The sequence below is a fragment of the Choloepus didactylus genome, chromosome 12 (genome assembly GCF_015220235.1).
Source record: "Choloepus didactylus isolate mChoDid1 chromosome 12, mChoDid1.pri, whole genome shotgun sequence".
NCBI lineage: Eukaryota > Metazoa > Chordata > Mammalia > Pilosa > Megalonychidae > Choloepus > Choloepus didactylus.
The window spans coordinates 64916964-64933922 of NC_051318.1; the positions used below are offsets into that span (position 1 = coordinate 64916964).

Consider the following 16959-nt stretch of genomic DNA (forward strand, 5'->3'; position numbering starts at 1 on the left):
CCCTACTGATTTGAAATATGACCTTTACCATGAATAAATTCTTCAATATATATTAATTTGTTTATTGAGCTGAGTATGTTGTATCACTTCCAGACTTTTTGGAGTGTGTTTTATTTATTCTTGCCTCAGAATGCATTTTAAAATATAATATATATTTCCTCTTATTACTTCCTTTAGAAAATTTTCCTTAAATATATTGACTATTCTTACTTGCTTTTTTCTTTCAGCTGTACTATAGAATTACTTTGTTGGGTTCAAAAATGCATGTTAGTGTTTGGTTAAAAATCAATATATACTATTATTTGACACAAACTGAAAAAAATATAATATTTAATATTCCCTACCAGAAAGATGGCACTTCTATTATATATCTCAGTAAAGTTCTATAGTTTCCTTAATATAGGCCCTGCACTTTTCTTATTAAAAATATTACAAGTGATTATATATTTTTGGTTTCTATTGTGAATGAAATCTTTTTCCATTTTCTATTTCTAAGAATTCCAGTACTTTTTTGGTATATATCTCTCTGAAATACATATTTCCATTTTTGTGTGCAGAACAGTGCCAGATCCTACAGGGAAAGTAAAGCTCAGTTACGACATAGTCCTTGTATTTATGGACCATACATGCTATGCCCATGTCAAAAGAAAAGCTTGTATGTGTACCTCCAATTTTTTCTGATATTTTTCACATTCTAATTGACACTGTGTGAGATTTCGTGCAGTTTCTTCTTGTAGAATTTGAACACGCTCGCTCTCAAAAGTTTTTAATTTACTTTGATGGAGAAATTCTGTCACTTTGTTTTCCGCACTAAGTTGTAATTCTCTGTATCTGAAAGAAGCAGAATAATTATGAGACCCCAAAGAGCGCAATTTTGACGATTTATATAGGTAAACATTACTTCTACTTCTTCTACCCCCATATTTATGCAGTAAATAGTATATATCTATTCAGCAAAGCTTTTATAAATAATTTAGGTAAGCATATGTATGGAGATACGTTAAGTCCAGAGAACATAATACCAATTAATGTCTTCCATTCCTCTCTTATTTTCTTTCCTTCCATCTAAAAGTAATCATAGCCTGTTTATTATTATTTACAAAACATTTAAAATAAAAAATCAGATCAAGTTTCAGTTATATTGTTTACAATCAATTCATTTCTATACATTTCACAGGTCATCTTAAATCTATAGCATTGTTTCCAATCCTGCAATTTTGTTCTAAGTCTAAATAATGTCAGATGGAGAAGCATGTCATGAAATATGCACATTAAACTTCAAATGCCTAAGACATTTGTAAAATAAATTTTTAATTATTAAATATAATATATTTGAATATTACAAGGAAACAATGAACAATCAGTAAGATAAATACAGAATTACAAGTAATCTATTACAACACAGATATACTCCATACGTGTAACTAGTAATAAAAACATTTCCATTTAACATATAAATCACACAAATTATGAATCTGAAAATATTTCAAGTTGATTACATTCTTAAAAAAAGCAAAACACAAATACATTGTGCCATTTCAGGGAGCTATTATGAACTCAGTATAGTGCTAAGTATGTAATTAAAATTCATTTATTCAAATATTTATTGAGTTAGTCACTATGCTAATTAATGGGCATACAGTGGTAGGCAAGGTCTTATTTTTTTCCCTTAAAGAACTCAGTCTTCTGGAGAAGACAGGTAAGTAAACACAAAAATTTAATAGAGTAGGGTAAGTGCTTCAAAAGGGTAATCCCTAGGTTTGATGAGAAGACAAAGGAAGGAGACTTAACTCGGTTTCGGTAGGTAGGTATTTGCATGTGTGTGTAAAACAGGAGAAAGAATGGGGCATAAGGTGTTCTAAGAATATGTGCATAGCAGGGAAGCAGAGAGTATAGACTGCTTGTGTGGAACTGCAAGTTTTCTTCATGGTATCTCATTTAATCCTTACAACAATCCTATTAGGTATTATGCAGATGAGGAAATCGAGGCTCAGTGATGTCAAATAATTTCTTTAACAGGAACACGTTGGGTCTCAAACCCAGATGCATCTGACTCTACAGCAATGGTCTTTTCACTATTATATGTTTAACTGATGTTTTTGAGGTGAAATAAGCTTGAAAAAGTTTTATAAAGGACTTTTCACTCTTGTGACAGTAACAAAATTTAAAGTATCAGCAACAAATATAGGCATTAGATATTCGCTATGGGGTATTTCACTCCTGGCACTTGCATTTTTAGTAAATGCATCTCACATTCACATTGGTGGAAATTCCATACAATGCATATTGTACATATTACTTAATATATAGCGAAACTTTAGGTTAATGTCAGCTTTTGTGTTGAACTTTTGGGAAAGTTCTGGCATTGATTATAAAAAATAATGCCTTACAATTTTGTTCTAAAAAATACCCTTTTATAATGAAAAGCAAACATACATAGAAGTTTTTTCACTGATACATAATTCACACACTACAAAATTCACCCTTTCAAAGTATACCACAAAGTATATTCACAAAGTTGTACATCATTGCTAATTACTCAATATTTCATCAGACCAAAAGAAATCCCATATCCATTAGCAGTCACTCCCCATTTACCACTCCCCCAAACCCTGGCAAGCACTAATCTACTTTCTGCCTCTATGGATTTGCATACTCTGGACATTTCATATAAATGGAATCATATAATATCTGGCTTTTTGATGTATTCAAGGTTTATTCATGTTGTAGCATGAATCAGTACTTCATACCTTTTTATAGCCAAATAATATTTCATTGTATAGATATAACACACACACATTCATCAGTTGAAGGACATTTGGGTTGTTTCTGCTTTTTGGCTATTATGAGTAATGTACATTTGTGTACAAGTTTTTTTTGTGTAGACATATGTTTCCATCTCTCTTGGGTATATACTTAGGAGTAGAATTGCTGAGTTTTATGTAACTCTATGGTGAACCCTCTGAGGAGCTGCTAGACAGCTGCACCATTTTAAGTTCCCTCCAGCAATGAATGATGGGGCTAACTTCTCCATATCCTTTTCAGCATTTACTGTCTTTTTTATTATTGCCATCCTAGCAGTTGTGAAGTGGTGAAAAATTATTTTATTAAAAAATGCATTAATTCAATATGTCACTGACATGAAAATGTCCCTGTACCCATTGGGGAAGTCTTTTTAAAAATGAAAAAATGAAAAATATGTGCAAAATCAATACCTTTTCTTGTGTGCTAAACTATGGAACATACATAGGGCATACTAACGAAATAGATTCTTAACTCATTTAGATTGTGACGGTGATCTTTAAAATACTTTGTTTTGAAGGAATTAAACCATAAGCTTTGCTTTTTTGTGAATTTAGGATATATGGGTGCTCTGAGAGTAATGCCAATTCTATAGGAAATTAAAGACTAAGTTAGCTCCACCTCTTCTTATTCATTATATAGCACCTGAAAGTTACTTTCAGCACTAATATTCTTCCCCTATATTGAAAAGCTAAATAACAATAGTTATCTTATAGAGAATACCAACTTTAATAAATTGATGCTTTTGTATACCAAATAGAAATTTCGAAGACTAATCTATTCTCAAATTGTTTATACAGGGAAAACATTTGTCTTACATCATTATGTACTTTAATAGTTATAATTATTTTAATTTGTTAAAATGAACCTTGAAAATGTTGAACATTAGAGCTGCAAAGTAGCCCTAGCAGTGAGGAATAGATGAAGACAAGAGCACAGCCTGACAATTTCAGGTAACACCCTCTTCCTTGTTTTGCTAAGATAACCCTGTCACATTTTACTTTGTTGACTCAGACTGCTCATCTTGTCTTCTTAATTTGAACTTCTTATTGAACTAAGTCAATATTATTTACACATGAACAATTTTATGTTTAACATTCCAATTAAGCAAAGTAAACTTAAGAGGTCAAATTTCCTATAAAGTTAATGAGAATTTCTAACTATCCTCATAAACATTCCATCCTAGGTCCCAAATTTGGCTAGATTTGTCTTTATGCTACAACTGTAACTGAGTTTTTAGTTTTCCTAAGACCCACCTATGTGTCTCATGTTACTTTAAAAATAATAATATAAACTCTTAGAATGAACTGTTTGCTTTGAGGGAATATTCATTGTAACAGAGATTTTTTTGCTGAAGTATAAGAAGAAAAATGTTAAAAGGTGAAAAGCCATTGTGTAGAAAGGTAAAAAGAGGTTGACCCAAAAGAAATGCTCTCAGGCTATAATAAATTAAACTCCAAGTAGGATGGCATTCTCCAATGCTGAGAAATGAACTGCAGGAGAGACGTCAACATGACATTCAATTCTCAGAAATGGGAGAACCTGTTTGTACAAAAGCACTGGGAGAAACATTAAATAACAACAGGCTTTCATAATATATACATCAACAGTCTTTACATATATGTTATGAGTAAGTTTTACTTGTTATATGCTGATGTATTAGGCAAGGGATGTACAAGGTGATAGTGTGAGTATCACAGGTGATCTGTAAGAATGCCAAAGACCCCTATAATTATAACCCTATATTTAATCTAATTTTTATATTCCAATGAGAAATAACAACTGATTTTCTATTTCATCCACAAAATGTTTATGGCTTCCCCATATTAAAACTGGACATTATTCTTTACCCAGTTACCTAATCTAATTTGGTAGACTGGCATCCTCTGGCAAAATACTTAAAAAGTATAATATTCAGTGATGAGGTTCATGCAATCACCAGGATTAAGAAGTAGTCCTCACATTAAGAAATTTTAAGAGCAGGTCCAGTTTGAAAGAAAGACAGTGAAATGGTTGAGACAAGATATTTGTCTGTATGCAGCAGGACAACTGTGTTTAGACAGAGTAAAGGATGTAGGACCCTGACCCCAAGGAAGACTGGTAAAAGGTAAGCAAAGTAATGGGATCTCCAATTACAGGGAAGTGAAGGATTTTTAGCACTCAGGCATTACGCAGATTAACTGGACAGAAAGTAGTGAAAGGGACTCTGGTTCAACACAGAGAGAATACTGTGACTTAGAAGATTACATGGGAGCAGGTAGTCATGGTTGGACCACTAAATCCTTATGTGAGGAGGGTAATTTAATTCTAAATTGCACAAGCACATGGGGCAGAGGCTGCTGATACATTTTCTACATTTGGAGGTAATGCTTTCAAACAGAGATGAGCTTATGTCTCCAGGTAGGGAGCCAGCCACTTAAGTTGTGGGAAACTGGAACTGACAAGGGCAGAAGCTGGTATTTCCAACTGAGAATTCAATCTTGTTTAGTAGTTAGGTGGGATGACAATTCTTCTTTCTCCTTATTCTTTTATAAGACCTCACTGAGCTGATGTTCAATTCCCTTTGAAATACTCATTTTACTTGAGCTACTAAACACCTACACCTTATCTACTTTTTGCCCATGCTATTTCTAGTTCTCAGGGGACAAAAATTCATCCACTCTCATTCTTTTAAAAGAAAATTTTAGTCGTGTTTCTAGACCTGTTCTGCATGTAATTCTAGACCAGTACCACAGGTTAAAAATGCCTTTGAATGAGTCACTGAACGATAGTTAACCGAACCCTAAAGTTCACCTACTCTAAATAAGAGTTGAGAAAAAACTCCTATTCCTTTGGATTTTGTGCCTCTCTGGCTGAGGAAAAGATAATTCATTTCAGGTTTAAAATACTCAACTACTGAGTTTTCAATTTCTCTTAAGTTTTTTTCTTGCTTTAGATGGTAAATATTACCTCTAGCTTTCTAACGACTACACATTTAAAGCATAATGATACATGAGGCACCAGACCTTTAATGATGTTTTTTAAAAAGCATTTTAAAATTTATTTCTTTAAAAAATTGTTATTCCATATATTTCTAAGTTTCCATATTTCTTCCTCAACATTCAATTTATTTAAAAATATTTATTGTGCATCTACAATGAACTAGAACTCACATTCTAGTTGTGGGAAGACAGAAAAACAAATGTTAGGTGATAGTAAGTGCTTGTAAGTGCAAATAACAACAACAGTAAAGCAGAGTGAAAGAACAGAGAATGACAGGGGGTATTAGTAGTGGTGCTGTCTTAGAGAGGTTAGGCAGGAAGGCACTTCTCTAGTACGGTGATATTTGAGCAAAGACATGTATACCAGGTTTACTAAACCTGTATTTTAGAACTTGCTGATTAATCAGAAAATATCTGCTGGACATCTATCATATTTAAGATTTATATAATACAGACATTCTTCAATTTAGAAGCAAAAATGCAATAATGAACAGTCTAAAAGCAATGCAAGTCCTTCACCTGTATTTGAAACTTCATATTTTAAACCAGTAGCTAAAATTATGTACCAAAAGTATAATAATAGATGTGTCAGAGAGGACTGAATTTTTAACAAATGCATTGGCAACATCTAGATGACTGCTATCATTTCACAGAACTAGGAAAATACATGTTTATTTGAATCAACAATTCTAACATTGTTTAAAAGTAATTTCACCTCATTTTTATTCTGAGGTAATTAATAGACTATGTAAGAAATGTCACCATTTATATTGAGCTATGTGTCTTTAAAAAAAGTTTTTAAAATTTTGTGCTATTTATTACAGAATTTTAGAAAATACAGAGAAACAGAAAAGTACCAATCATAAGTCCATAAAATAACAGCTTTTAAATATTTTCATGTTTTCTTAGATTCTCTGCATAATTAAATATTCTCAGATTCATTGAACAATACCATCACTGTTGGAAAAAGTATGAGCCCCAAGAAGCCTACTATGGTGAAGGAAATTATCATTTGAATCCATATATTCAGACGATTTTCTTTTAAAAATATAAATCAGATTCATTATTTATTTATATATTTAGACATGTATCATAGATGTAAATAAAATAACATAAGGACAAATAAAGTTATGTAAAAAGAAAAAAGAAAGGAAAAAGTGCATGTATCAGTCCACAGAAAGAGAACATGATATATGTAAGTATGTGTGTGCACGTACATATATATATATGCATGCGCAGGGAGGGAAGGAGAGGGAGGGGGCAAGGGAAAAAGAGGGAAAGAGATAGAAATATTTATTATAAGGAATTGTTTTACTCAATTGTGGGGGCTGTCAAGCCTGAATTCCATGCGGCAGGCCAGAGGCTGGAAATTCTGATAAGAATGATGTTCAAGTCTTGAGTCTAAATTCCTTAGACAGAAAAATCAGGGAAGAGTGGAGGGTATAGTCCTGAGGCAGAATTCTCTTTCCTGGAACTTCAGTTCTCTGAATTTAAGGTCTTGGACTGATCGGATGAGGCCCACCCACATTATCGAGGGTAATCCACTTTACTCAAAGTTAACTGAATGTAGACGCTAATCTCATCTATAAAATATGTCCACAGCAACATGTAGGCCAGTGTTTAACTGAACAATAGAACAGAATAACCTAGCCACGTTGACACCTAAAATTAACCATCACAGGGTACATACTGGAGAAATGATATCACTGTAGGTAAAGGTATTTGGGAAAGGAGAGGTTAAAGTACAGAGTTTTTTTTACATTACATGATTTGATGTAGTAATTTTACTAAAGGTCTTTGCGAATTTTTGGTATGGGCAATTTTAAAAATGCAAAATGAAATACTTTCCATATAAATAATTGTGGCTGAGATCCGTCTTTTACTTCTCACAACAAAGTGCTATTAAAAAAGTAAGGGATGATGGGATGTGACTCCCAGGGGTGTGGATCCCCCTGGCAACGCAGGAAACGACTCCTGAGGATGAGCCTGGACCTAGCACTGTGGGATTGAGAGGGTCTTCTTGACCAGAAGGGGGAAGAGAGATGAAACAAAATAAGGTTCCAGTTGGCTGAGAAATTTCAAATGGAGTCAAGAGGCTGCTCTGGAGGGTATTCTTATGTGCTATATAGGTATCACCTTTTAGTCTTTAGTGTGTTGGAATGGCTAGAGGGAAATACCTGAAGCTGTCATACTGCAACCCAGTGACCTTGTTTCTTGAAGACAATTATATAATTTTATAGCTTGCACAATGTGACTGTGTGATTGTGAAAACCTTGTGGCTCCCACTCCCTTTATCCAGTGTATGGACAGATAAGTGTAAAAATGGGGACAAAAATTAGATGAAGAATAGGGTGGGATGGAGGGGATGGAAAGATCTAGGTGTTCTCTTTGCTTTTATTATTATTTTGGAGTAAGGAAAAGGTTCAGAAATTGATTCTGGTGATGAACGCACAAATATATGATGGTGCTGTGAATAATCGAGTGTACACTGTGGATGACAATAGGGTGTGTGAATATATCTCAATAAAACTGTATTTAAAAAAGTAAATGAACAATGGCAAGGAGGGGAAGGTGATGTTTTAGATTTTTTTTTTAATTATTATTTTATTTTTTTGAGCAATGAAAATGTTCAAAGATTGATTGTGGCAATGAATGCAAAACTATATGATGATACTGTGAACAACTGATTGTACACTTTGAATGATTGTATGTAATGTGAATATATTCTAATAAAATTGCATAAAAAAAGGACAGGGATCAACGTCTAGAAAAGTAAGTATTTGTTTGGTTAATTTTTTTGATATCCTAAAAACATTTGGAAGATCTGAATCCAGAAATAAGCATACCTGCCCCATCATATCCTATCTACAATAACTAATCTCTTACTTTAAAAAAAGAAAAAAAAAAAAAAAAAAAACATACAAGTAAATTTTTATGTAGTTTTACATATTTCGGAATATATTAAATTATATGTGCATTTATATATATATATATATATATATGCACATTTACATAAATTACTACCACCATTTACAACTGAATTCTGAAAGGCAGATTTTGCAAAAACTAAAGATTTTCCTTATATTTACACCTTTTAATATTCCCATACCTTTAGTATTTTAATATCATGGCCATTTTCTTCAATCAGATGAATTTATATACCAGTTGGTGAGAAGGGCAGATCAGAATTTCCTGTTATTCAGATTACATACCAATTTGGTATATTGTAATATGTCCTCCTAGTGGGATGTGTTTATTCTCTAGTTGGGAATCACTGTATGTAATGAGAGAAGGTACTGGTAGGAGTAGGTTGCACATGTGAGTTTTGGAGGTGGAAAACATGTTATGAATAATTGTTATAAATTAGAGAATACATCTGAAATTGCCTTCTGTTCATGTTTACATTAAAATAGGTAGAAAATATTATCTAAGAGATTTTACTTTTGTGTATTAACGCTACCTATTGCTCCACCAACTGTTCTTTCATGTTTTAGTAATCTCTACATTACTAAAATTTAAAATATGCAAGTATACTGAATCAAATCTATTTTCAATGAAAATTGAGGCAGTAATTACAGAAGTTTAAAAATATACATATAAAATTTAAAAAAAAACAGGGAGTTCTAGTTGGTAGGAAAAAAACCTACATCAGTGTTGCAACAATGATTACTACAGGACTTGAGAAAAGAATTTAAAAGGACTTGGGGGATTTGTCCAAAGGTTTCTGCCATTTAAATGATTTCTTCAACCAGTTCACTTCTCAGCTGTAATACTACATCTGTCAGTTTTGGCTTACGAGCTAATTCTTAAATGAATGTGAGAGATCTTTTTTCGCTGAGTTAAAAACGCTGAGTATGTTTAACAACTGTACCATGGATTTATAAGAATTTCAAGCATGCATTTAGAGTTATTCAATGCATCTATTATATCATGATCAAATAAAGTATGAAATGTCATTAATAAAATAAACAGTATGTAGTAATATTTGGCCATCTTATAAAGGCAAAAAAGTAGGTACTTCAGGTACGGAAAGTACTTAAGTGAAACAAACATAATAAAAAGAATGCAGCCTTAATATAAGTCAAAGCATACATGAAATTAGAGTAATACATTTTATAACAGTGACCAAATGTTTCCCTCCCTTTGTGACATATAAACACTTAAAATTCTGCTTGAATCATCCTTTGAACCAAGAGTATTTATTATATCAGTGCTTCACAGCACTCAAAACTATTTCACACTGCTTTCAATTATACCTCAAAGTGTTGGGCTACATTAAAGAAAAAAAATCAGAATAAATAAAACAATCTAAAAAAAAAGTCTTAAGAAAAAGCACTTATTGGGATGCTTTTAAGAAGAATAGTGTCAAGTACTAACAGCAGTATGGAGGTTAATCATATTTTGTTCTGTTTTTCCATAACATATAGCTCAATGAAAGGAAATCAGTTCAAGTGATTAACATACAAAGGTAATAAGGGTGTAAAAGTCATCTTATCTAGACCAATTTCCTATTAACAGGCAAGCCCTACAATTCTTAAGTGTTCTGAAAATGAGCTAAAGACTTCCATGAAGACTCTGGGAAACTCCTACTAAACAGGGATCTAGAAACTAGTCTTGAATCTTCAAACCCAGGTGTTTTAGTAGAGCTGAATCATTAGTTGACTTCTTTCTTTTTTTAAGGGTGAGGATGACTCCTGATGAACATCAGAACCACTTGTGGGACTTTTAAAAAAATGTAGATGCCATGGCGCCACCCTGCCTAGATGTACTAAATCAAAATCTCTGGGGTGGAGTGGGGGAGATGTTGGATTGAGAAAGCCTTCTGGAACAAAAGGGGGAAGAGAAATGAAACAAAGTTTCAGTGGCTGAGAGATTTCATATGGAGTTGAGAGGTCATTCTGGAGGTTATTCTTATGCATTATATAAATATCTGTTTTTAGTTTTCAGTGTATTAGAACAGCTAGAAGGAAATACCTCAATCTGTTGAACTGCAATCCAGTATCCTTGATTTCTGAAGATGATCATATAACTAAATAGCTTACATGGTGTGACCCTGTGATTGTGAAAACCTTATGGCTCACATTCCTTTTATCCATTGCATGGACAGATGAGTAGAAAATGGGAAAAATGCAAATGAATAATGGGGGGGAGGGGTATGAGATGTTTAGGGTGTTCTTTTTTACTCTTTCTATTTTTTGGAGTAAGGAAAATGTTCAAAAATTGATTTTGGTGATGAATGCACAACCACATGATGATACTGTAAACAACTAATTGTACACTTTGGATGATTGTATGGTATGTGAATATATCTAAAAAAAATTGCACTAAAAAGTCGCTGGGGGGAAGGAATTGGGCATGATGGGTTCTGGGGGATTAAAGGAGATAACAATAGTAAAATGCTCAGAACAGTGCTTTGTGCAACTAAAAATGTAATTTTCCTAAGTGTAGAAATCTTGTCTAATCTTATCTTTGGATTCTTAATATCTATTATACCACCTGGTGCAATATAATCTCTTAATAAATCTTTACTAAATGAATGAATGGAGTCTTACCAATCATGAAATTTTTAGATGTTACAAAATTTAAATTGATAAACAAGTTCAAGCCAGAATAGAAAGCAGTAAAGGGTCATAGACTAACCTGATGAAGGGCAGTTTCTTCTGAGGTGTGACAAAACCAGTGAATTAAGATTATTATTTCCAGGTTTAGGTGTTAGTAAGATGAAAACAAATCACAGGGAGCGAAGAAACGAGATACCAAAATGATTACAGGATAGGGATGACTGATCTACAAGAAAACATTAAAGTGTGTAGAAGTACACAGTTTGGCTATTGACCACAGTGGTAGAAAGAGATATGACAACATTCTAGTAAACATTTTAAAAACAGAAATGCAAAAGAGGTAGCAAAGTTAGGGACACATATAAGTTCTATGAGTTAAAATTATTGAATATTTACACAAAATTTCAGGAATAAAAGTGTGATTCAGTAGCGTACCCATAAGAATGCAATTAAGTCCATCATGAGGGCATGTAAAACAGAAATGAAGAATGAAAACGTAACATACTAAGGAGAACTAAATAATTTAGTTCCCCACTTCTTAATTTCTCCTTAGACTTAATGGACTATAAATAACCACTTACTAGTTTTCTTTAAAATACTACTTTGGGATTTTCAAACAAGTAGATAGTAAATATATTATGCTGTTAAGTTTTCAGTAAACATATCATGCTATGATCATATTTTTATTTTCTACAGCTGTTTATCAAATGAAATCCTTTATAAAATTCTAGAAAATGTCTACATACCTAGGTATCTACTTATCTATCTACAGCTATAAATAGTTCAGGAAAAAAATGAAATAAACTGCTTTTATTATTGTTCTGCCTCTTCTGTCTTGTTTTTATATCCAGGATCCAACCAATGGGTTGGGAGATAAGATAAAAAGACACTGATGAAACTTAAAGGTATTGTGCTAAGAGGAAACTCAAACTGGCTTGAGTCCTGTCAGCATTTGTAGAGAGCAATAAAAGGGAAAGGCACCTAACATTTGAGTAATGTGTTTACATTTGCTTTCCATATGTTTTCAATTTTTTAAATATATTCAATTTTTAAAAATATATTTAATCATCTCTCTTTTCAGAGACAAGAAACTGAGATTCAGAAAAGTTAATCATTTGCTGAAGTAGCAAAGGTGGAATTTATACCAAGGCCTCCCTCCAGTTTCTGTGCTCTTACACCATACATCCTGGATCCCAGAAAGAAGAAATACTAAAAAATAAATAAATACAAAAAAAGCACATACCAAAAACACACATATACTATATCTAGCAAGATATCATTGGAAGGTAAGCGTGGACAGAAACAGAGACAACTAGATTAGTAAGACAGTACAGACAAAACATTTGACAGAGAGGTGAACAAACAGGCAAAAGCTCTCTCAAAAAGAATAAAATAGATGAAGACTTTCCATGGGAAGAGGAAAATCTGTGTCTTGTGGAAGTGTTGTTTAAGGCCATTAGAGGGATGTGCTGATGTCCTAGAAGGAAGGCTAGAAAGTTATTTCTTTTGCTTTGGTCAAAGATGGGTCAAATCTTTGGTCAAAGATTGTGCCTTAACAATAGTTACAGTGTAAATACAAGACAAGGCCTGTCCCAAAAATTATCCTTAAGGCAAAGGGTGCCAACTTTTATTTGAGTTCTTATAAAGTCTCTCCCATCAAGTAGTCTATCAGTTTCTTATTTTGAAATGCAAAATACTGCTTGCAAAGCCCATAAACAATTGGCTTGTGAAGTCTTTAATCAGTGCAACATTTGGAGGCTGATATTGTTCACTTGAAAGAAATCAGTAAGAACGGAGGCAAAGACATTTAACACAGATTTAATTATTTCTGGATATAGCCTCGTAACTACTGAAAACAAGGTTTCTAAGACTACTTTAAAAAAGAACTGTAAGTAGTCAAATTTGAAGATCACAAGTACAGGAAAGAAGGAATGGGAAACATTTTTAAAAAAAGTTAAACTGATACTTGTGGTTAAAGATGAAAATCCAGTGACAGTATCATTTAGGGATTCAAACAGTAGAAAAAAAAAAAGTACTTCGGATGATGTGTTTTGAAAAACTGTAGAAGATGATTCAAAAAATGCCTCCAGTGACCTTGAAGGTTCATGTGCTGAGACTGAATAAAACTGTCTTATGAAATATGTGAGTGGATAAAAGCAGGCTTTCTAAATTAGAGTGTTCTTTAACATAATGTAATTTAAAATATTTAAATATAATTAAGTAAGGATTCTGAAGTCAGATTGCCTGGGTTCAAATTCCACCTCTACCCTCCCTACCTGTATGCTTCAGCTTCCATATCTATAAGTGGGAATAATAATAGTTAGAGTGTCATTGGAGTTATTATAAGGATTTAGATGAATTAATATTAATAAAGTGCTTAAAACTGTGCTGGCACAGTAAGCCTTATTTATGTGTTTCTTAAATTAAATAAAATATTCAAGTACACCAGTCTTTTTTTTTTAAAGACTGTTATGGGGAAAATGATGGGTGACCTTATATCTTTTCTGGCCACACAGTTCCGTTTTTTTAGTTTGACTAAAATGTCTCATTACGTTCCAGATGTTTTCCTGTGAACCATGAGATGTTCTAATTTTTTTAAATATAAGAATTTTTGAAGCATAGAATTTGATTTTTCTTTTGGTCAATGGAATACAACATCTTATCCTTACCAATAAGCAAAACCACAGCTTCAAAGTTAAAGAATTCTCCATTTATCTGGTTAAAAAGATGCATGCAAAAGAACTGCTAATACGCAGGAAGCAATCTACAAATAGTGACCCACCTACTTTTAGGATATGGAAAGTCCTAATGCTACTCAGACCTGTGAATGGGCAAGAGGAAGAGATATACAACTGCTAGTTAATTGGCACTGCTGAAGAGTGGCACGAATGCTTTAGATAATTCACTAGTTGACACACATTTGGGTTGTATTCAGTTTGGGCCTATAATGATTAAAGCTGCCATAAACATTTACGTTAAGTCTCTATGTGAACAAATGTTTTCATTTCTCTTGGGTGAATAACTAAAAGGCTAGGAGTGCTGGATCATATAGTAAGTGTATGTTTATCTTTACATGAAACTGCTAAATTGTTTTCCAAAGAGACTATACGAGTCCGCATTCACACAAGCAATGCATGGAAGTTCCAGTTGATCTACAACCTTGTCAACATCTGGTATTATCAGTCTTTTTAAATTTAGGCATTCTGGTGGTTATACTGGTATCTAACTGTGGTTTTAGTTCTCATTTTCCTGATGTCTAATGATGTTGAGCATTTTTCTCTTGTGCTTATTGATAATTTGTATTTCTTTGGTGAAGGGTCTATTCAAATCCTTTGGCCACTTTTTTTTTAATTGGATGATCTTTTTTTTTTTTTAATCTTTTAAAAAAATTTTCAGCTTTATTGAAATATATTCACATACCATACAATCATCTATGGTGTACAATCAACTGTTCACATTACCATCATATAGTTGCGCATTCACCACCGCAATCAGTTTTTGAAAATTTTCCTTACACCACAAATAATAAAAATAAAAATAAAAAATAAAAGTAAAAAGGACACCCAATCATTCCATTCCCCCCATCCCACCCTATTTTTCATTTAGTTTTATCCCCATTTTTCTACTCATCCACCCATACACTGGATAAAGGGAGTGGGAGCCACAAGGTTTTCAGAATCACACAGTCACACCATGTAAGCTACATAGTTAAACAATCGTCTTCAAGAATCAAGGCTACTGGGTTGCAGTTTGACAGTTTCAGGTATTTTCTTCTAGCTATTCCAATACACTAAAATCTAAAAAGGGATATCTATATAGTGCATAAGAATGCCCACCAGAGTGACCTCTGGGCTCCATTTGAAATCTCTCAGCCACTGAAACTTTATTTTGTTTAATTTCTCTTCCCCCTTTCGGTCAAGAAAATTTTCTTAATCCCATGATGCGAGGTTAAGGCTCATTCCCAGGAGTCATGTCCTGAATTGCTAGGGAGACTTATACCCCTGGGAGTCAGGTCCCATGTAGGGGGAGAGGGCAGTGAGTTCACCTGCCGAGTTGGCTTAGCTAGAGAGAGAGAGGGGGTTACATCTGAGCAACAAAGAGGTTCTCTGGGGGAGACTCTTAGGCACAATTATAAGTCGGCTTAGCCTCTCCTTTGCAGAAATGCTTCATAAGGGCAAGTCCCAAGACTGAGATACCAAATTGTCAGTCTTCAATGTTTGTGAGAGTATCAGCAATGACGCAGGTGGGGATGTCCAACACTTCTGCATTTTTTTGCCAGCTCCTCAGGGGGACCCTGCAAATTTATTTTTATTCTCTGCCCAAATTACTTTGGGATGTATCACTATTTCACACTAACCTGTACAAACCTACCAGATCTCACTTCCTATTCAAAGTTCCATGTAATTATTGCGTTTGAATAAACTGACCGTACAAGTTGAATTATTCAGTGTGCTGTAGAAGATATATATCCTGTACCAAATAAACAGGATGATCATCTTCTTAAGGTTCAAGAGTACTGGATACAAGTTCTGTATTAGATATGTGTTTTGCATATATTTTCTCCCAGTCTGTGGCTAGGAGAAAGGCAGTCTGTGATGTGCCCTTTTTCTTTCTTGTAAGAAGAGCAAAAATTTCTTATTATCATTAAGTCCAATTTAGGAACCTTTTCCTTTATGGTTCATGCCCTTTGTGTCCTATTTATGAAATCTTTAACTCAAGGTCACTAAGATTTTCTCTTATGTTTTCCTCTAGTTTTATAGCTTTAGTTCTTATGTTTAGATCTATTAATGATTATCAATTACTTATTGTATTTGATGGAAAGTAAGCTTTGAGGTTTGCATATATGGATATCAAAATGTTCCAGTACGATCTGCTGGAAAAACTATCACTTCCTCGTTGAATTATCACAACACCTTTCTCCTTCTTTCTCAAAATTGTTTTAGATATTCTGTGCCCTGTGAATTTCCATATAAATTTAGCCTGTCAATTTCAATAAAAAAGCCTGCTGAGTTTTTGATCAGGATTACACTGAATCTACAAATCAGTTTTGGGAAAATTGACAGTACTGAGGGCTCCAATTGATGAACATGACATCCACTTATTTAGGTCTTCTTTACTTTTTCTCAGCACTATTTTCTAGCTTTTAATGTATAGGTCTTGGACTTGCCCCATATTTTCTTAATTTCACCACAAAACAGTAAATGTTTTTGACACAATTGTAAATGGTATATATTTTTTTAATTTTAAATTTCCAAATTTTGAATTGTTTATTGCTGGTATAGAGTAATACAGTTGATTTTTGTAATATTACCTTGTCTTTGTAACCCTGCTAAAGTCACTTCTTTGCTTTAGTAGCTTATTTGTATATTTCAGCCAAACCATTTTAAGTAAATTAGCTAACCTATTTGAACCTTAATTTTCTCACTTAAAAAACAGAATTGTGAAAAATAAAACTGAGAACAACACTGTATGAACAAGAATATTCTCAAGAGGCGGGGCAAGATGGCGGAGTGGTGAGGAGCAGAATTTCGTCTCTCCCCTAGAGCAGCTGGCAATGACCCAAGAACTATATGAAACAGTGTTTTCGGGGTCTCCAGTAACCAGTCACACATTGG

General features: G+C 33.3%; 1 protein-coding gene across 4 annotated transcripts in view; it reads right to left on the bottom strand.

Moving 5' to 3' along the window:
• Positions 1–16959, bottom strand: part of PIBF1 (progesterone immunomodulatory binding factor 1) — a 360124-nt gene that overhangs the window by 163317 nt on the left and 179848 nt on the right. For all 4 annotated transcript variants that reach the window (XR_005211082.1, XM_037799988.1, XM_037799987.1 and 1 more), the window contains one exon: positions 666–831. Coding sequence is in view for 3 of the 4 variants with exons in the window: in XM_037799988.1 (XP_037655916.1) it covers positions 666–831 (166 nt within the window). In the remaining variant the exon portion in view is untranslated. The remainder of the gene's footprint in view (positions 1–665; positions 832–16959) is intronic.